General features: G+C 40.0%; 1 protein-coding gene across 1 annotated transcript in view; it reads right to left on the bottom strand.

The window, feature by feature from the left end:
- The window catches only part of LOC125895319 (1-phosphatidylinositol 4,5-bisphosphate phosphodiesterase gamma-1-like), a 36,067-nt gene that overhangs the window by 6,177 nt on the left and 8,834 nt on the right, over positions 1-21,056 (bottom strand). Inside the window, exons 2-22 of the mRNA XM_049587063.1 lie at positions 18,937-19,086; positions 16,801-16,894; positions 12,129-12,176; positions 8,649-8,733; positions 8,407-8,487; positions 7,474-7,508; positions 6,991-7,063; positions 6,813-6,908; positions 6,605-6,723; positions 5,297-5,382; positions 5,073-5,193; positions 4,517-4,685; positions 4,059-4,178; positions 3,873-3,980; positions 3,575-3,759; positions 2,836-3,036; positions 2,605-2,724; positions 2,287-2,470; positions 1,522-1,599; positions 223-326; positions 30-126 (exon numbers count right to left, since the gene is read on the bottom strand). Of these exons, the coding sequence (XP_049443020.1) occupies positions 30-126; positions 223-326; positions 1,522-1,599; positions 2,287-2,470; positions 2,605-2,724; positions 2,836-3,036; positions 3,575-3,759; positions 3,873-3,980; positions 4,059-4,178; positions 4,517-4,685; positions 5,073-5,193; positions 5,297-5,382; positions 6,605-6,723; positions 6,813-6,908; positions 6,991-7,063; positions 7,474-7,508; positions 8,407-8,487; positions 8,649-8,733; positions 12,129-12,176; positions 16,801-16,894; positions 18,937-19,086 (2,354 nt within the window). The remainder of the gene's footprint in view (positions 1-29; positions 127-222; positions 327-1,521; positions 1,600-2,286; positions 2,471-2,604; positions 2,725-2,835; positions 3,037-3,574; positions 3,760-3,872; positions 3,981-4,058; positions 4,179-4,516; positions 4,686-5,072; positions 5,194-5,296; positions 5,383-6,604; positions 6,724-6,812; positions 6,909-6,990; positions 7,064-7,473; positions 7,509-8,406; positions 8,488-8,648; positions 8,734-12,128; positions 12,177-16,800; positions 16,895-18,936; positions 19,087-21,056) is intronic.

A 21,056-nucleotide genomic window follows, 5' to 3' on the forward strand; every position in this document is an offset into this window, starting at 1 on the left:
GAACGCCTGACATTTGAGTCTGAACTCACTGCTTCGTCCAGCTCTCTGGTGGGAGAACTGGGAACCTCCTCCACGTAGTTTGCAGGAAACCACAGCTGCTTCTTTCCTCCGTAGTCACCTCGCCACCTAAAAACACAACACAGGTTCAAGACAAGCTGCCCTGCTATGTGGTTAACAGACACACAGGAAGTCAAGTTGTAATACTGGGTGGGATTCACTCACCAGCCGCCCTCCTGCTTATCCACATTGAGGATGAGCGCCTGTTTTGGGAAACAGAGCTCGTCTTCCCTCTGAGCTCGATAGTCATACAGAGCTTTGACCGTACACTGAAACACAGCAGCAAAGGATACAGCCTGTCTTCCACAGTGTAGTTTAGGATATGGCCACGAGGGGGCAGCAAAGTCAGAGAGCATAAAATCTAATACATAGAGGCTCTGAGTGTTTTTATTTCCACACTCAGAAACATCCCTGTCCTCCTTAAATATTTACATCCTCAGTTCTGTTCTTCCTTCTGCTTTTAAAGGTATAATATGGAACTTTTCTACATTAGAATGTCTAAAAACAACAGGACATATGTTATGTATCTTGTGAAGTTGTGTGCTTAGATCCTCCCTAACGTTTCCAACAACGTTCAAACTCAAAGAAATCTGTAATTTTAATCAAGAGCTCAGTCTGTGTCATTTGGTTTCTGTCACCTGTCATGGATGGCAGGGGAGTCATATCCCCTTTGTGCATGTGTCAGGGTTTTGGTTGTCTGCAGGAAGCTGTCAAAAATGGACTTTTTATCCAATTTTAAGCCACATTTTTACAACACACTCTTAAGATCTTAGTCATTTTGAACTATATATTTTAACCAGGTGAAGAATTTTAGTGACTGAATGTCTGGAGCTTAAGTAACCAGAAAAACAAGCTAAGCAAACATTAGTGGCAACATGGTTTCAGGGCCTGCCATCTGAGAAACATTGATTTTTAAAGTGAAACTGCTTTATTCAGTGTTTTACAGGTTTAAATCACCATGTTTGTTTGTTTTAGAGGAAGAGAGCTCAGTGGATAATTCAGCTCCTTGTAAAAACCTTCTGAATGATGAACAAGGAAGCAATCCTAACCTGGAGGGACTGACTGCAATGAGGACATTGCTCTGTTTTTTTGTTACTGTTTTGACTGAGAGCAGCAAAATACACATATTTTACCTTAAGTTTCATAAACACAGTCAATCTCAATCAAGTCTCTTAAAGTGGAGACACAAGATTTCCATCCAGTGGTGAAAGTAATTTTACTATCAACCCTTTAAATGAGCACACTGCACTCCCAATTCCACTAAAGTTTAAAGTACTGCACATATTTACTGTACGTGTTGTACTGCCACAGGTTGTGTTCTTTTTACTGCCGATGATTACAAAAGTCTATCTTTATTAGCTTTATGGGTTATCGAATCTGCTAATCATTTACTAAATTATATGATGATTGAATAATCATACACTGATTAAACTGCAAGTCCACTGTAAAATCAGTCTCACTTACCCGTGCTGTGGGCATCTTATTGGCCTCCACGTAGAAGTGAGGAGTGCGGACCTCATATAGCGCACCGTAGTCGAGCTCCTGACAAATACATGACATAAAATAGTTACCTCTACAGTCATTGATGCTGTAAAACTTATAACTGTTGGATTTAATGTTGAAATGTTTAGGAATACATATATGTAGGTTATACAATGGCAACTTTCTAACTAGTCAGAATATTTCTGTGGTGCAAGAAAGACTTATTATCTGCTGTATTGTTCAGATTTCCTTCTTTACAGTCAGCCAGTCATTTCTATTCTCATTCCTCAGTTGTATAAATACATCGGGAAAAAAAATAAAAATTCAGAGACATGAAACTTGAATTATGTGAGCCATCACAGTGACAACAATGCATTATTTTAATGTCTTAACATTACTGCATTGAAATTCATTTTAGGGTGTAAACTGATTAGGAAAATCAACAAAATTAATCTACAAAAACTTTAATAATTGATTATTTGTGTATTTTATGGACCAAAGATGACATTTTAAGACTGGATGATTTACTGAAAAAGAAACTCCATGAACAGATTAATCAGAACTGAAAGTAATTATAAGTTGCAGCCCCCAAACCAGATTTCATGTCAAGTTCTTGTACAAATGGAAATGGATGAATGAAATGGAATGAATGGAAATGGAATGAATGGAAACCATCGGCTGCTTTATGAACCTGACAGCAGTAATGCAAACTTGTAGTATGTTATTCTGGAGCTGTGTGGGACTCACTGTGGTGCCCATGCGGTCCAATGTGTCCTCGTTGATGGGGTAGCGGAGCCTCATCTTGCGGTACAGAGGATGTTTCTCATAGTGGCTCACAAGGTCCACCAGACTCTCAAACTCTGCTGAACTGCCCAACATGAAGAGACGGCCTTCTTGATGGATGCGACAGTGTTTGATCTTCCCCTCCGCTCTGCACACAGATGGAGAGAGAAAGAAACTAGGCATTAAAACAACTTTCCTTTTGGTGGTTTTTAAGAGAAACTCTCAGACCAGATGAGTCAATGTTGTATCATGTGACAGTCCCTCAGTGTGTTGGTTCTCTACCTGAAGGAGATGGCATACGAGTTGTGTTCGCTGCGTTTTCGCACCAGGAACGCTCCGTCTCTGGGGACACGCATCAGCATGTGTTCAGCCTGAACACGAGACAGACTGGAGTGGTACCACCTGGAGAACACAACACCATTTGATTCAGTCCTTGATGAACTGTTTTCTCTTCTGCGTTCACACAAACCAAAAGAAAAAAGTGTGCCATCTTTGCAGACAGCGGTCACTCACTCTCTGCTCTCGTGTGCGTTGGGCTGAGGCACAGGGTTGCCCAGCCTCATCTCAAACTCGTTGCAGCGCAGAGGCGTGTCTCTGTAGTGGCAGATGAGGCGGTAGAGACTGTCAAACACCAGGTTGTCAGTCAGGTAGAAGCGGGTGGAGCCGGACTCCTGACGTGAATGGATCCTGCAGTGTTGGACCCGACCAGAGCGCCTGAGAGAGGAGGAACAGGATGGAGTTAGTATGATGATCTCTACTTATCTGTCATAGTAATAATAATAAGAAGAAGAAGAATCTGGCAGGATGGAGACAAGAACGGATTTAAAATTTTAATATTTCTATAATTTGCTCAAGTTTTAAATCATTGCTTGTAGTGCCTTCAGAGAAAAACATGTACTTTTTTCCATGCAATAAATTAAAAAAAAAAATCAAGTTTATTTTATTTTATGTTTTTCAAAAGTATTGAGTGTATGTTTCTTTTATTCAGATTTTGTGACAAATGATCACATTTCACTTAATCCTTCTTTTCTATTAATTTCATATTCAGTTCACTTCAGATTGACTTTTCGGACAACAAAATTTGGACAAATGCGATGTCTTCTAAATCTCTTTTTGGCTTTATGATTGGAGCTGTGCTGTTTGCAGCTATGATCACATTGTTGTAAATCTCTAATTTCTTTTTTTATTTTACTGTTTTCTCTTCTCTACTGAAAAACAAAGATAGAGGAGGTAACTGTGTGGTGTTACCAACCAGAAGGAGAGGGTGTAGTCTCCCACAAACGTCTCACTCTCCCGAACCAGGAAGGTGCCGTCTTTGGCTCCGCCCTCGCAGTACTCCTGTAGGAGCTTCTCAGCCACCTGTCGGCCGTCACGCCCTCCACCCAACTTCCCGTGGAACCAGCGCTCTGCACAGTGCTGATCATTGTTGTTACACTCCTGACCAGTTAAAAAAAAAAGAGGGATGAACAAAAAAAAACAAAAAACATCTTTATCATCTTTGTGTGATTTATACTTCCTTTTTCCTTATTTATTTATAATTATCTCCCTACATCTTTTCCTTCATCGTCCTCCTCTTCATCAGCTGTCTGGTAGTGAGACGTTTCCTCTGAGTAGTAAATCTTGTTACTGGTCAGGACAAAATAGTGTGGAGTCCACGTCTGTAAATAACACAAAAAACAGAGTTCAGTAACACTCTACACTACACTGCCTGTATGTGTGCATTTAGACACACGCACATGGTCGATGGGATCCTCCAGGTAAAGGATGCCATTCTTCAGAGAGTTGCTGATGTCATTCTCAGAGTAGCTGGCTGATGTCACCTCCTCATAAAGCGTGCCTTCCACCAGTTTCTTGTGCTGTCAAACAGTGATGAATATTGAGAGGGAGAATTACTACATGCACACACCGTGTTGTGACTTCAGACCAACTTTCTCTCATCCAACATGTTTTTATGGAAATCAGAGATCTTGCTCAGTGACATAATAACTTGAACATGAGTTAGTAGAGTGTGGATTAGCTGTAGATCACCTGTATCCTTATTCAGTGCCCAGAGCCTTTTTAAGGACGTAGCCTCAAAAAATGGGTCTTTGAGTGCCTGACACCTACACTGAGTCTGCACCTGCTCCCCAAATCACATGCTCCCGCCCTGTGGTTCCCATCATCTACAGAGGTCTGTATGTGTTTGTCTTTGTACCTTGATGAGGATCTTCCTGCGGAGCTGGTACGGTGAGGGAAGCTCCTCTGCGCTGTTATCGACTGGCTTGGTGAGCAGCAGATCTCCAAACACCTTCTTAAAGTGAGTGGCCATGTTCCTCTGTTGGACCACACTGCAGTGGTCCTCAATGGACAAGATCACAGGATACCTGCATGGACACAACAGCAGGAAGGTTAATCTCTAAAAGGAGTAAAGAAATAACCTTTTCTTCTGTAACAAATCTGCAAGTTGGTGTTCTTTCACCTTCTGGTGTTATTGGTTAAATGTGTGCGACCAACCAGGTAATATGAATGGCAATATATTGTTAACTCTGATATAGTTATGTGCAGGCATTGGTCACAAACCCAGTAAACACTTTGCTATACTATAAAAACCCTCTCCAAACATGGCTAATACACAATTTTAACTGTTTCACTATATTACACTGTACAGATAGACTGATGATGATATATCAATAAAAAAATCAAAACACAGTTCAACTTTCCACCAGCAGGGCTTATGTTTGCTGCAGTAAATGGCCTCTTAATCCACTCACTCTGATGTGACGAAGGCATGTTCTTTGATGGTGTGCAGCACATCCAGGAATTTGATCTTGGAGGTTAACGTGTGACCGTGGTAGATGATGGGCAGGTCGTCAGGTCCGTCCCAGCAGTCCACTGAGATCAGAAACCACAGATTTAGTCGAAGGCCAGAGGACTGCTACTTAAAGCTAACGTTCAATTTTCTTCTGAGTTCAAATCAAAAGTTGGAGACTCTTACGTTCAATGCAGCGGCAGCCCATCCTGAGGCAGCGGGCGTAGGCTTCTAGAGATGATTCACTGGAAAACTGGTCACCTGTCAGGTAGCTGAGAGAACAAGAACATGTAGACAAGTTCACAAGAGCAGTGATGATCACAAAAATTAAAAATGCCATTAGAGGAAATAAGATTATTTGCATTCTAACTGAGAATTAGGTTTTCATCTCATTTCATGCTGTATTTCATCATTTCAGTCAATAAAATGTTTTTGTTTGGTTTTTAAAAAGAAATGCAACATGCAATTTATTATGAAATAAAACTGAAAAAAAACAAACAAACAAAAAAAAAACAGCAAATCATCACATCTGAAAACGCAGACTCAAAGATTATTTGTTTTTTTTTAAATAAATGGTTTAAAATGATCAGTCGATTCAGTTTGTTCTTTTCTTATTGATCGGTAAACTGATTCATCAGTACTTTCAATAAAAACTGATGTTGTTTGGTTTAAAGATGGTAAACAGGGGAAAATGCTAGACTTGTCGGTATCAGGAAGGAAAAAGTGGTATCAGTATCTCTAATAAGTATATGAGGCTGCTACATACAGCTATCTTTTATTAGCTGCAATGTTTAAGCTAACTGCTCATCAAACCATGTGTCATATCTATTTCTAATAATGTTAAATGCACATGTAAAACATGCAATTAAGACAAAGTTTCTATTTCAGCTGCTAGCTCTTGAACTAGACTAGGCTGAACACTAAAACTAAGCTAGGCTGAGCTTGCTGCTGCAGACGCTCCGCCCCTGCCAAACGCTCTGTTTCTGTCCTCATGGTGTGCCGGTGTCGGACTGATTAATTGGTGCTAGTTGTTTACATTATTGTGGCGTATTCATCATAAGTACAGTTCATTTGATGCTCGTTCTGTTTTTGTTTTTCACCGTTTCATCACTACTACAAATGCAACTGAAGCCAGTATCTCACTATCACTTTCCTCATTCATATTTTAAGAAGCTACGAATTCTATTCAGCCACAACATAAGCCTGAAAAGCTTGAAATCAGAACGGAAGTTCAGAGAGTTGTTGCATAAAGATGATACACCGTATCATCTAGTTGCATTGGTGTGAACCTGCAGGTTGTTAGAATGTTGCAGAACAGCGTATTGCACGTAGTGGCATATGAGCAGATTTTCCAAAATGTGGTGTGTTTAAATCATTAGTATCTCCCTACAGCTCCTTTAAATACAACTATCAGATCTTCTTGTAGAGTATGTGGAATCCTGAGACAAGATATGAACCTTTAGGCACATTTAAGACACAAATGTTGAGACCTACGTGTTGTGTGAAGAGGAGATCCAGTACTGAGACAGCGGCCTTTTCATGTCATCAGCAACAACAGGCGAGAGTCGAGGGTCACATACAGAGTTCTCTTTGGAGAACAGGAACGTCAGGAACTAGAAACATAACGTAACACATTCACACTGTGAGGCAGGAAATAAAAGGACACACTGCACAGTTTATTTCAGCTGTGTCTGTGTTTCACCTCATCAAGTTGTAGCATGGGTTCAGACTGCGGTCCGCCCCTCATGTACCCTGTAAGGAACTCTCTGACACGACTCAGATCTGACGCCCAGGACTCCTGAGATGAGCCAGACAAAGAAGTCAGCACAGAGCTGTTTAAGATAGCATTTTCTGTGTGTGGCGCTAAATGTGCTCAATACCTTCTGGTCCATCTGTAAAAACTTCTGGAAGTCGTAGAGGGAGATCTGACAAAGCTCTGGTCTGTCAACATTCCTACAAGCACAACATTTTTCAAGATGTCAGACAGCAGAGGAGTGAAAGTTAAAGAAAAGTTCAACTGAAAGAGAGGGCACACATGATACATAAACATAAAAATACCTGTCTGGCAGCTAAGCTCATTACTCTACCTAGGCCAGGTCTAATTACGCCACTTTTAAGGTTAATGTTCCATAACGTTTAGAAAATGTTCACATTCAGCCAAGGAAAAAAAAAACACAAAACATTAAAATGGCTTAAACACATGGAAATGTTTTACTTAACAGAGAGCCAAACCTCCCTTAAGGCACTGATAAGTTAAGTGTTATTTAAAGGTAAAGGCACAACAGTGAGGGACATGAGAACAAGGGAGCGGACACTGAGGAAGAGGAGGTGGTGGAGGTGAAGGCGGAAGTGGAGGAACTCACCGCAAAGGGAAGGAGAGCTCCAGCTGCTCAATAATCTGGGAACAAAAGGGGAGGAGCCAGGTGACAGACAGGTGGGAAGGAGCCAGGTGAAGCATAAACAGTAAAGTGAGCGTGGTGTGGTGCGAGTGCAGAAGTACTCAAATACAGTACTAAAGTGATTCTGATGAGCACAAACTTTACTTTTTTTTTTTGTTTATATTTCTATCTGATGGCCGATGTTACTGGCTGTGCTGCAGGTTCAGACTGTACAATAAACATTAGACAAGATGCTAAAATATTGCTGGTGTATTGTGTATCTCCAAAATAAATTTTGATGCCACAATAGAATATAGAGTTTTACAGAATTTTTATATCTGATAGATCTTATCATCTATAATAATAATATCAGCAGACTCTTGAGACTTGCTTGAGTTGCGTAAATCCTGCAGTGAACACCAAGTCTGCATCCTTTTTTGTCAAACTTACATTATTATAGTTCTGTGATGCAGTTTAACTGCAGATTGTGTTGCACTGTTGAGTCTGCTCTGCAAAGCAAATGCAAGCTCAACAGAAATTGTTGTTGATGTTCACTGTGTGGGGTTAGACAACTTTTAGGTATTCCATTGAGTCGGTCTTTTGATTTTCATTTCCTATGAAACATAGATGGAAAGCAGTGGCTGCTTAGAATGGTTGGGAGATACATTTGGAAATCAAAACTTACAAAGCATGTATTTAAAAAATGCCAAGCAAAATAAAACTTGCAGCAACACTGGTAAATGATGCTTAAACTCTGCCCAGAATAATCTTCCAAATAAGCATTTTCACTGTGATATTGTAATGGAGTATTCTTTCATGGTGATACAGCTGCTTTTATTTCAGTAAAGGATTTAAGTACTTCTTCCATGACTGTGAGAGTTTGTATGATTGTGTGCAAAACCCAAAACAAATACTCACGCTCTTCTGTGCGTCAAACATCAGCGTTCTGTAGAGCTGTGAGAAATTGGGGTAGGACAGGTCGCTCCTGGCCTCCACCTCCTGTGTAAACAGGAAGGATGAGGGTTAGACAGCAGACAGCAGACAAAGCTGTGAAGACTGAACATCCAGGATAGGGCATTCAAAGAGGCAGAGGAGCTGCAGGTAAGAGACATTAAAATTACAAAGTGATCAGACTCATCAGACTTATATTCTGCTCTGACCTGCAGCTTGTCTTTAAGAAAGCGCATGTTGGGGACTCTGTAGTTGACCTGAGGCAGCAGAGCTTTTACATCCTTCACTGTGATGCTAGAAAAGAAACGAGAGAGAAGACATGAACATTAAAAGGCCAGGAGATGGCGCTGTATGGTTTGAAGAACTAATGTCACTGTTTGGATTTTACATTTTCAGGCTGAAAATGAAAACTATATTACATGTACAAAATATTCTTTTTTTTCCCAAAACAATATTCCTACTAAGCTGTTTACATGGCTGATGAAAATGAATATCCCACTAATAATCCTGTTTACATGCAGCTGTGCATACTATGATAAATGTGCCCTAACATGCCATTATCACCTCAAAATTTAGAAAATTGGAACAGCTGGAGCCCCTTGGGCCATTTTGTTTCCTTACATCAAAAGCACATGCATCTCTGCACCTGCCTTGAAAACTGTTGGTGAGTTGGTTTATTGACAACGCTCCTAGGACAATGCATAGAACGAAACGTAAACATGCAAGAGGTAGGGCTGTACCCAAATATTCAGATATGCGAATATTTGTTTCTATGGGTAGGTATTCGTTATGAAAATTTGGCATTCGATACATATTTTTTTGGTGCTAATTGTAGTCTTTTTGTTGTTGGTAAATGTAGGTTATCAATAAAAATCAAAACTTTTAAATTGCATTGTTAAAAATGTGAAAATACAGTATAACCTACCAACTGAGTTTGTGCCACGACACGCTTGAGCGCATCCATCTGAAGCTGTGGATCAATGCCAAGTTTTACCACTTTATCACTATTCCCTCTAACTTGTAGCTGTTTTTTATTGTTTGAATTTAATATGAATTATGGAACCGTTTTTGTCAACACTTGTTTCCCCCGTTTTGTACAATAAATTATTGTTTAAAGTTTCAACAAGTTTCTTTTGGAGTGCGTGACACAAGCGTGTTTTGAAAATGACCGCGGACTGTCACCTGCTCAACGCATCAGTATCTTCGGATGCCATGACAGTAATAGCCAATAATGTCAAAATATCATTTACAGACCGATTTAACAGACGATCACTGCTGCCCGACCCGCAGGTCCATTTGTGGGTCCCGCGGGTTACGGGTCGACCCGTGCATCACTACTCAGCTCAGTCTATAAGGCTGTACACAACAGTAAGGCTATAGACATTATATTCTATTCAGGCTGGCAGAACCAGCAGCACATCGGCTCTACAGTGCACGGCACTGCTGATTAACCATTTTATTGCAGCACAGAGTGTCTGCCAGCAGCCAATTACTTGCAGAGGCTTCCTACAACTTGTTTCAACGGTTCCGATTTAATCAGAAGACAAATTAAACAGGATGACTAGCCAATGTGAAAATCAAAAGAAAGCATAGAATAATGTACTGAAGGAGACTGTTGTACCATCACATTTTTTTTGGTTTGAGAGCAAAGATCTGCAATACAATTAGGTCCGAAAAAAACCTGGAGTCCCCCCCCAAACTACAATAAGTTATGTTTAAAAATACCTTTTCATTAAAAACCAAACACCAGTTTTTCCAGACATCATGTCAGACCACGTTAACCCTCTGAGACCTGCTGGGTCGTCAGCGATCCCGGCAGACCATCCTGTCTTAGGCTCGATACACTCAAAACCTTTAAAAATTGAATAGGCGCCTAACTAAAACAAAATGTTTATTGCAGAATTATGACTAGAAAACTTGACACACAGTGCTGAGCTGCATCCTAATTTCATTTTCATGTTCCCAGCTTTCAGGTGACATGTACCACTTCTATGTGACATATATTGTTGACCTGCTATCTCCCCTGTAAAAGATCCCCTGTTCCCTTCGAAAAATGACAAAAAAAGACAAAAATGGGTTTATGTGGGTCTCAGCGGGTTAATACTGTAATCTCATCATTAAGTCCATTTAGTAGTTGTCCTGGAGCTTCTGATCATGTCATACACTCCTCTTCAGCAGATGTTGTTTCTGCAGCTGTTGGAATAGTAGATGCTCAAATTTGATGGCTTAAAAGTGTAGCTGTTTCTAAGGTAAAAGAAACAAACTTTTAAGCTCGACTTTTAAGCCAACAGTGAGTCCTTCAATCCAGGACGCCCCGAACTTTTAATTTTTGGCGCAAATACCAATTGCTGATCATCTATGAGCTAAATTGGCAAATACGGTTGTCATAGTACCTAGTGTAGCAGTATTGCAGGTGAGTTTGACTGTATTGGGTATTTTACCATGGGGCAGAGTAACCTAAGCTATGAATGCTGTGTGACTGTACCATATCAAGTAAAGAACCACAAAAACTCAATCTAGTTGGTTTCTTATTCTGTCAACAACATGCTTTTACTGAGTCCGTTCAATCAACACAGCAGACCAAAGAACTCCCAAAGAGCAATGCAACAAGTACCCTACAGTAAGTGTAGAGTGACCTTTGAAATATGCAATGTAATCTGTCTCAGTCAGTGTGTATGTGGCATGGGGCAGGCATGAGGACACCACTCACTGCAGTGGGAGTTCATTTGAAGCAAGGTATTAGCAAAACCAGTCACTAATCCGCCCCCCCCCATCACGATCGGCCACTAGGAGGCATTAGTCCTGATCTACCAATCGCTTATTTTTACTGAATATCGGCTGATAACTATTGGCAGCTGCTTGATCGTGTCATCCCTACTCAAAAAAGTTAAAGTAAAAGTAGAAAAAAATATGTAATTTAACATTTACAACTCCACAACAGCTGGGTAAAGTCCATCTGCTGTAACAATGACATGGAGCTTGTGGTGAGATTGTTTTGGTTTTTATCAATAAAAGTGTATATTTGCACAGGAGTTGTTGCAGCTGCTTCTGTGAGGTTGCTGATGTCTTTACCTGGACATCGCCTTTTTTTTTCTAGGACAAACAGCAGATGGATTATCACTTTCACTGATTAGCAAAACACATGCAACTTTCAGCCATTAGTAACAGAGTGAGGAAGGATGCGAGAAAAGCAGATAGAAACAGAATCCAAGTCAATGCACTCAGAGAATCTTTGGGGTCAATGACCGCCATCACTGCCAGGTCTGATTCATCTCTCCACCCGCTTCCCTCTGTCTAGCTACTGTTACTGTTACTATTTTCACAGGAGACAGGAAGTTGCCCTCTCCAAGCCCATCGCATCACTTCCTGCTTCCTTATCAGGCGATGGCAGGCTGTTTGTCCTGGAGCAGCTTCCACCCAAACAGAAGCCCAGACTTATTAATGTGAGCACAAGAGCGAAACGGACAGAGAAAGTGTGTGTGATGTGTGGAGCCTCGGGGTGTGGATGTGTGTGGAGGTAAAGGTCGGCGCACACTCCTGACACGGGTGCGACATGCTCTTTGATGACATCTGGATCTTGTTTCACCTCCACATTCCACCTGCTGCGACAGACTGGCCAATAAGCATCCATCACAGGCTGCTGTGAAAGCTCTGATTGGGTGTTGACATGTTTGTGGCGAGTCACCCACCTGCCCTCGTGGTTCCTGTCCATGACCTCAAACTGTTTCCTCAGCCACCTACAGAGGGAGGGATGGAGAGAGAAAATATGAGAGTGAAAGAACAATTATGACAAGAACCAAATAGTCCGACTGAAATTAAAAATAGAAGTCACACACATTTAAAAAACAACAACAAAAAAACGTGTGATCACTGAAAGCTGAAATTCATTTATCTGCTGGAAACTGAAATTAAAATACACTCTTGCAAAGAAAGAATAGATGTTTCTGTTTGTTCTGACTTGTGTACGTATTTGGTCAAGTATGTACAGTACAGGCCAAAAGTTTGGACACACCTTCTCATTCAATGCGTTTTCTTTATTTTCATGACTATTTACATTGTGGATTCTCACTGAAGGCATCAAAACTATGAATGAACACATGTGGAGTTATGTACTTAACAAAAAAAGGTGAAATAACTGAAAACATGTTTTATATTCTAGTTTCTTCAAAATAGCCACCCTTTGCTCTGATTACTGCTTTGCACACTCTAGGCATTCTTTCCATGAGCTTCAAGAGGTAGTCACCTGAAATGGTTTTCCAACAGTCTTGAAGGAGTTCCCAGAGGTGTTTAGCACTTGTTGGCCCCTTTGCCTTCACTCTGCGGTCCAGCTCACCCCAAACCATCTCGATTGGGTTCAGGTCCGGTGACTGTGGAGGCCAGGTCATCTGCCGCAGCACTCCATCACTCTCCTTCTTGGTCAAATAGCCCTTACACAGCCTGGAGGTGTGTTTGGGGTCATTGTCCTGTTGAAAAATAAATGATCGTCCAACTAAACGCAAACCGGATGGGATGGCATGTCGCTGCAGGATGCTGTGGTAGCCATGCTGGTTCAGTGTGCCTTCAATTTTGAATAAATCCCCAACAGTGTCACCAGCAAAACTCCCCCACACCATCACACCTCCTCCATGCTTCACAGTGGGAACCAGGCATGTGGAATCCATCCGTTCACCTTTTCTGCGTCTCACAAAGACACGGCGGTTGGAACCAAAGATCTCAAATTTGGACTCATCAGACCAAAGCACAGATTTCCACTGGTCTAATGTCCATTCCTTGTGTTTCTTGGCCCAAACAAATCTCTTCTGCTTGTTGCCTCTCCTGAGCAGTGGTTTCCTAGCAGCTATTTGACCATGAAGGCCTGATTCGCGCAGTCTCCTCTTAACAGTTGTTCTAGAGATGGGTCTGCTGCTAGAACTCTGTGTGGCATTCATCTGCTCTCTGATCTGAGCTGCTGTTAACTTGCCATTTCTGAGGCTGGTGACTCGGATGAACTTATCCTCAGAAGCAGAGGTGACTCTTGGTCTTCCTTTCCTGGGTCGGTCCTCATGTGTGCCAGTTTCGTTGTAGCGCTTGATGGTTTTTGCGACTCCGCTTGGGGACACATTTAAAGTTTTTGCAATTTTCCGGACTGACTGACCTTCATTTCTTAAAGTAATGATGGCCACTGGTTTTTCTTTAGTTAGCTGATTGGTTCTTGCCATAATATGAATTTTAACAGTTGTCCAATAGGGCTGTCGGCTGTGTATTAACCTGACTTCTGCACAACACAACTGATGGTCCCAACCCCATTGATAAAGCAAGAAATTCCACTAATTAACCCTGATAAGGCACACCTGTGAAGTGGAAACCATTTCAGGTGACTACCTCTTGAAGCTCATAGAGAGAATGCCAAGAGTGTGCAAAGCAGTAATCAGAGCAAAGGGTGGCTATTTTGAAGAAACTAGAATATAAAACATGTTTTCAGTTATTTCACCTTTTTTTGTTAAGTACATAACTCCACATGTGTTGATTCATAGTTTTGATGCCTTCAGTGAGAATCTACAATGTAAATAGTCATGAAAATAAAGAAAACGCATTGAATGAGAAGGTGTGTCCAAACTTTTGGCCTGTACTGTATTTACCAAACAGAAGAATGCTGAGCATTATTCATTTTTCAACAGTGCTAGCGCCCCCTACATTAACATTCTCAAGTGGGTGTCAATTTTTGTGTTTCAGCACAACATATGCAGTTTATCATAATGGTGGCAGATTAACCCCATGAAATTCTAATTCTAGCTGCCAACCGCTGAATTTGACTGTCTCAAGATGACTTAATCAGATATTGATCTCAGGTTGGCTCCATGAATAGGTTGACAATGGGTCGCAAATATGCACTTGCTAGCTACATACATGTAGGGCCAGGTAATATGGCCTATAAATAATATCACAATATTTTTTGGCTGTATCGCGATACACAATATATATGTCGATATATTAAAATCTTCTCTGAACTACTGTAAACTGCTATAATGCTTACTACTAAATAAACTAATGTTATAATCAAATTAGATAACTGCAGCATTAGATTCTGCAGCAGAAGTGCTGATATTATGCTGTGAACCTGAAGCTTTCGCTCAACAGGTAGATGTTGGCAGTTAGCAAAAAGTTAAACAGTCACAGTGGTGCTGTTAAACGGGCGGATTTATTCACTATAAACAGGAAACAAACAAATAGCTCCTCAGTTCATACATTAATAATATTTGCAAGTCACAGTGGTGCTCTGTGGTTGCAAAATGTGACTATATGTTCGAGGCCTGGAGCCCTGCAGAAACATTTTATACATCCCACATGAAACAAGCTGTGATGCATTGAGCATAATCAATAGTTTGCCCACCATTATGTACATGACAATGCTATATAAAGACTGAGGCTAACACAACAGATCCCAAGCAAAGAGTCAGCATCCTCACCAGCTGTAGGAGACATGTAAATAAAGAAACAGCATTGTTTTTTTTACTGCTGTGTAGTGTTGTCACGATACTGGAATTTCTACCTTCAACACAATTTTTTTTAAAAATATACATATTTAACTCTTTTTCAATACCACGGGGAAAAAATATTAACATGGAAGCATAAAATTTGAATTTTCAATTTAAAGATAAATATATCAAGGCTTTTCTTTTCTTGATTAGTAGCACAAAATAGAAGAATAACTGTAATAAATATTAACAATAAGAGAGAGAGAGATAGCTGGACAGCTGGTACCAGTGTAGAGTATCTTAGAAAAGGATTACTGAAACCATTTCAAATATTTAGAATCAATATGTATTGATTAATCAATATTTTTGACAATACAACTGCAGTGTATTACCATACACCATAGAGTGTTATTTCTGTAATGATGAACATTGCAATATCACTGGTATTTCAGCCTCATGCCTACCATTCACTATAAGATGTTGAAATGACGAAAATCTGACACCCACTAACATCTATAGACAAACTTAGTTTTAGTCACACACTATAAGATTTTGCAAAGACGGGGGATCTTGCAGGATCACTATTTACAAGACTACAACTACTTTCCTTTTGTGAATATTTCCCATCCTGCTCCTGATGGAAAATATTACACCAGACTCCCTTTAAGAGATATGATAAAACAATTCCAATTGTTTACAAAGACACATACTCTAGAAACACAAGGTAAGAGGTGTCGTATGTAATTAGTATTCATTTTAGCTCACCACCAGCCTACATTGGTTAGCTGCTATAGTTCAGTGGGAGGACACTGTGGGAATGAGAGGTGAACCATTTCAAAAATTAAGATTTCTCACTAAAATAAGCAGTGGTTCATCAATCAGATACACACCCAACACCAACTCTTGTTCACTCCACAGCTCTACCAGTTTCTCCTTTTATTCTACAGTCCAAGAGAACTGAGACATGTTCACGTTCGTGTGCCCCTCCATGTTTACTGTCTACCCACTTTGCTGCTTCCTGTTTGGTGCGGTAGTGTGCATCAACTGAGGTAAGACTCTCATGATTTTATTGCGACATTGGAAATTTGTCTGAGACAGTTATGTCGCTAAAAATGTCATTTGGCGTAAGACTGGAATAACTTAAATATTGAGCTTACACACTGTATATTTTCTAATGGTCTGTTTCCACATTTTATATTAAAAAGAGTCTTTTAGGATTAAAATAACCATGGAAAAACAAAATGGATAAATAGTTCATATTTCCTGACACAAAAAGTGAGGAGAATGTCTAACTTTAAGCAACAAGTTGTGGGTTGATACAGAAGAGTCTGTACTTGACAGACCCAGTGAAAGCTGATGAATCTACAGTTTACACAACTGTCACTCACAGACAAAATTAGCTATTTCATTTCCTCTGACCGCCTCCAAACATATACCGCTCACATTATGTCCACAACCTCCCTCTGTTCTCCTGCTCGCACCACAGAAGCCAAAACTGCCTCCGCACATTCATCTGGAGTAAATATTTTCATCCCAACACAAATATTTGTCCTCTCCTCCAACCAGCACCTCCTTTTCCCCACCAGGTTGCTCCTTCTCTTGATGCAACTAGATATCACTTTATTACACATACAGGACATGTAGGACAAGTTGAAGGATTTATTAATACACAAATAAATAGTTAAGCAATGCTTAAAGGAATCACTTCTACCAAAGCTGTTCCCAATTAATTTTCTGTGGATCAATTACTCAAATAATTTAATAACTGTTTCAGTACTGGGAGCATGCTGCAAACTACTTTAAAGGCTGGACGGGGTGGGTGTCTGACACTCAACAGATAAAATATTCAGTGATATATTCCTTTAAATCATGACTACATACAACAGTCATACACACCGACACACACCTGTCTATCTGTTGTGGTGCAGGCGCTCTCTGAGTGTCAATCATCAGCCAGTTGAGACCAGTGATCCACATGTTGACCTCCTCCTCGCTGAAGGCTGCAAAGACACAAAGACAGAGAAGAGAAAGAAAAGTGTAACAGTGTCTGACTTTGGCGAGTCCTAATTCTAAAATGTCAGATTGCAAATTCAGGAAACAAGCAGCTAAAATAAATGTTTATTTAAAAGCTTCTTTAATCAATCACTCAATCAATTATTTGTAACATGAAGTCGCACACAGTAACACTCCAGTGAAATGTGATCTTGACAGCTCCTTCAACTTGTACAGTGCAATGTAGTCCTTTTTTTGCCTCTTACACTGTAGGCTGCTGCTTTGTAGCTGTCTGTATATCCAGATAGGCTGTACTAAGAGTGTTTATATCATTCTGGATGGTTCTGGTAATCCATGTTTCTGGTTGTGGAATGATTTAATTGTTGTTTTGGGTACAGTTGCTTCTGTTGTTTTACAAATTAAATCCACCACAGACTCAGTGAAATCATTGTTGTCATCTGTGACGTCAGCTGTGGTGTCCTGGAACATGCTCCAGACTCTGATTGGCTCCATCTCTGGCGTCACTGAGGGCATGTGTCAATTAAATGCAGATTCAAATTCATTGAAAGTCAGGTCTTATTTTGTAGTCTTGTCCATTACTTTTTTTTAAGTGATACATAAGATGTGGAAACATTAAGATGTCACTAAAAGTCAGGCAATCTGAATAGTGGGAAATAAGACTGAAGTTTAGCCAGATTACCTAAATCGGTTTAATCAGAGGTAAAACCAACAGTGAGTGCACCTGAAATTATGGTAATTATCCCTTATTTCCCAGGAGCAGGTCAAAGTTGAACCAAAATGTCAGTCTATAAACTGTGATGGATGTTTACAACATCAGCGTTGTCATTCTACAGATCAGTCTGGGTCTTGAGACCACTTCTTGAAGGTCGCAGTCTCGTCTTGGACAGGATCACATTTTTACTCAGTCTTGTCTGGGTTGATTTCAGCTCTGTTTACTCATAGAAAACAAAGAAAAAATGCCCACACATAAAATTCACCTCTGCAAAGCATTTTGATTATTATTATAAAGATATTATTATTATAAAGACATTTCTCATGGTACACTTGTACATACACACATATAGACCGATCAGGCGAAATATACAACCACTTGGCGAGTGAAGTGAGTAACACTGATAATTTCGTTACAATGCAATGTTCTGCTGGGAAACCTTTGGTCCTGGCATTCATGAGGATGCCACTTGATGCACTCCACACACCCAAATACTGTTGCAGACTAAGATACCACAGGATACCCCCAGAGGTCCTGTGTCTATGCCTCAGCAGGTCAGAACCAATCTGATCCAAGGAGGCCCCACTGTGGATCAGGGGTACCTTTGGGGTACCAGCACATCACTGCTCTCTGTTAAGGTGGTCTTGACTACAGTATCATACAACATACAATTTTTAACTGCTCACTTTTCCTGACGCATGTCAGAGATGTTACTCTGTTCCAAGATCTCAGAAAGAAACTGGATTACATTGTAATTATTACTGTTTGTTTTTTTAAGAGCGAGCGAATTAAGCAACTGAAATTACACTCACAGTTTTTCTACATACAAAAGCAAATATAAATGACATGGAACTTCCTGTTATTCTGGTTTTGCACATCACTGTACCATTACCTTTTGCACTACCCATACTCCCACCATAAACAAAATGTCTCTTTAGATGTATACTATGTTTGTAAGGATTTATCTGTTCACAACTGTATGTATATTTTTTATTTTATTTCACTTTATTCTATTCTTACTTAAATATTTGAATAGCATGTTCTATGTGTTCTATGACCTACATTTCAAAGCACAGCAAAGTGTTGTAAAATTACTAATAAATGAAAAGTTGTGATGTGAAAGATGCTATAATAACATAAAACTCTTCTGTTAGTGGAAGCATAATCTGAGAGTAATAGTGGAGAAAAGGTTCAACAGATTTTAAGTCATCAGACTAGCAGATATTGGTCAGACATGCCTGTAAATGTGACAGACAGTAACTGTGAAAGCACATTGGGTGTTCCAGGTACACACATATAGTATATAAACACACTGACCAGCAACACTGAGCGTCCGGAGGCGAAACTCCAGGCCATAGAGTACGATGAAGCAGTGGGCGGAGTCCAGTTTACGGGCCTCCTCCGGGTAGCGCTCAAAATCACGGGAGCCCTTCCCCAACCGCAGCTCCCGGATCTCTCGTATGTCAACTGGAGGAGGGAGGAAGGAAGGAAGGAAGGATAGTGTTGCATGAACACAAATATGCACACCATAAATCACAGTTTGGCACGTTGTTCATTTGCCTGCCAAACACACAGAAATCTGCTGTCGGAGAGCTCAACAAATGTACTCTGTGTGTGTGTGTGTCCACAGAGCCAAAAAACAGACACACAAACATTTCAGCTGTTGGTGGCAGGATGCTCCAAAAGTCTGCAGAGGTTTTAAGCAGCAGCAGCCAAACAAATAGACACTTTTTGTAACTTTTCCTTCACATATGTGAGAGCAAAAGACCAAAGTGAAGCCTTTAAAATGTTGCTTCAGTCTGCTCTTGCATTAAAGAACAAGGGTTTTGATGACTTAGTTGAAAAAACATATGATTATTGTGCTTGCTTTCCCCTCGCCCCAGTGTGTGTCTTCCATGTTTTATTACCATTACATTCAAGCTTGTTTTTCTGAAAAATAAATACACAACAATCTTAAAATTACCTAGTTGATTCAATAACACTGACCACAGTTTTAGATGTATTTCCAGAATCCTCACAGACCATACAGTCACATCTGGATAGTAAATTAAGTAACTGAGATTTTAGACACATAGTAGGTCTAATATTCATTTTAAGAGTAGCTCAAAAGTAATTTTCACGACTATAAAATGCAGCACATTGCACAGTAGGATTGTTAGCAGAAAGACGTTTAAATAAAATGGGGGACAGTCAGTGTTGCAAACTATATAGTAGGGTGTGTGGATACAGCTTTCAAGGATCAGTGTTCAGAAGGATCACTGGATATTTATTTTTCGTAAAAACAAAGGCTTAGCTCTGTGACTCGTATAGTGTTGGGGGCACAGTACAGTAATATATTATGTTTTAGCAGGAACAAAGTAAAAAAAAAACGCACTACCAACAGAATTTTGGGTAATATTATTATATTTACAAAGTCTCGCAATGTGTTAACATCTGAAATAAACGTTTTTCATTTTTCATTTATCCACAGTGTTCCCCTTCTGCCAGTGCGCCATCAGAAAAATTATCTGAAGGTTATTGTGTCTTGTCATGTCATGTCATTACAGGCTACATTTTAGAAGGGTGCAGGTGATCGGCACATCTGGGTCATGTTGTACTGTGCGGTGTAATGTTCAGTGTTTCCGTTAATATAACAATGTACACCCGCTCTGATTTTGCATCCTAAGGCTGTTCGAAAGTCGCGGGGATAAGGAGCTGGCCTCCGGTTTGTTTTTTCCTTGTACCAGTGATCAGCACATCTGGGTGATGTTAGTAGTCTATATGCTGGGTATGTTTCCATTCACCTACAACTGCAGAGCAACAAAATGTATTTGTACATATATATTTCATATTTGTTGAATCTGTGTTAGTGAGCACTCCTCCTTTTCAAAGATAATCTAGATAATAGAGTTTCAACTTGTTCTGACCATCCCAAGGCATAACACTGTAGTAATGATGCTGTTTAATCAGCATCTTGATATGTCACACCTGACAGGTGGATGGATTATCTTGGAAAAGGAGAAGTGCTCACTAACATAGATTTGAACACATTTGCAACCAAAGTTTGACAGAATTCTACATGCAAACCAAATTTTATAAAATAATCTACCTTATGCATGACGTAAATAATCAAAAGAACTGCACTTTTTTTATCTGCAATTTTATCAAATAAACTTTTGTTTATTTGAGCTGGTTGTCCCATAAGCTTATATGATTTGAGGTAAATTGAAGACATTAAAATCAGATATTAATGAACTCCAAGTATATATTATGTAGTATGTTCTTTTGGTAATCACCCACTTAATGTAAAAACATTTAAAAGGTTATAGTCCACCCTTGTGTCAGGGTCTGTCAACTTATTTTTCCATTAAATAAGTAATGAAGACATAAATGAACAGTTACTGAGAGCTAAGGGTTAACAGAGTGGCCGAGTCAGGCGACCGACCACAGAGTCTGAT

The sequence above is a fragment of the Epinephelus fuscoguttatus genome, linkage group LG10 (assembly GCF_011397635.1).
Source record: "Epinephelus fuscoguttatus linkage group LG10, E.fuscoguttatus.final_Chr_v1".
NCBI classification, from domain to species: Eukaryota; Metazoa; Chordata; class Actinopteri; order Perciformes; family Serranidae; genus Epinephelus; species Epinephelus fuscoguttatus.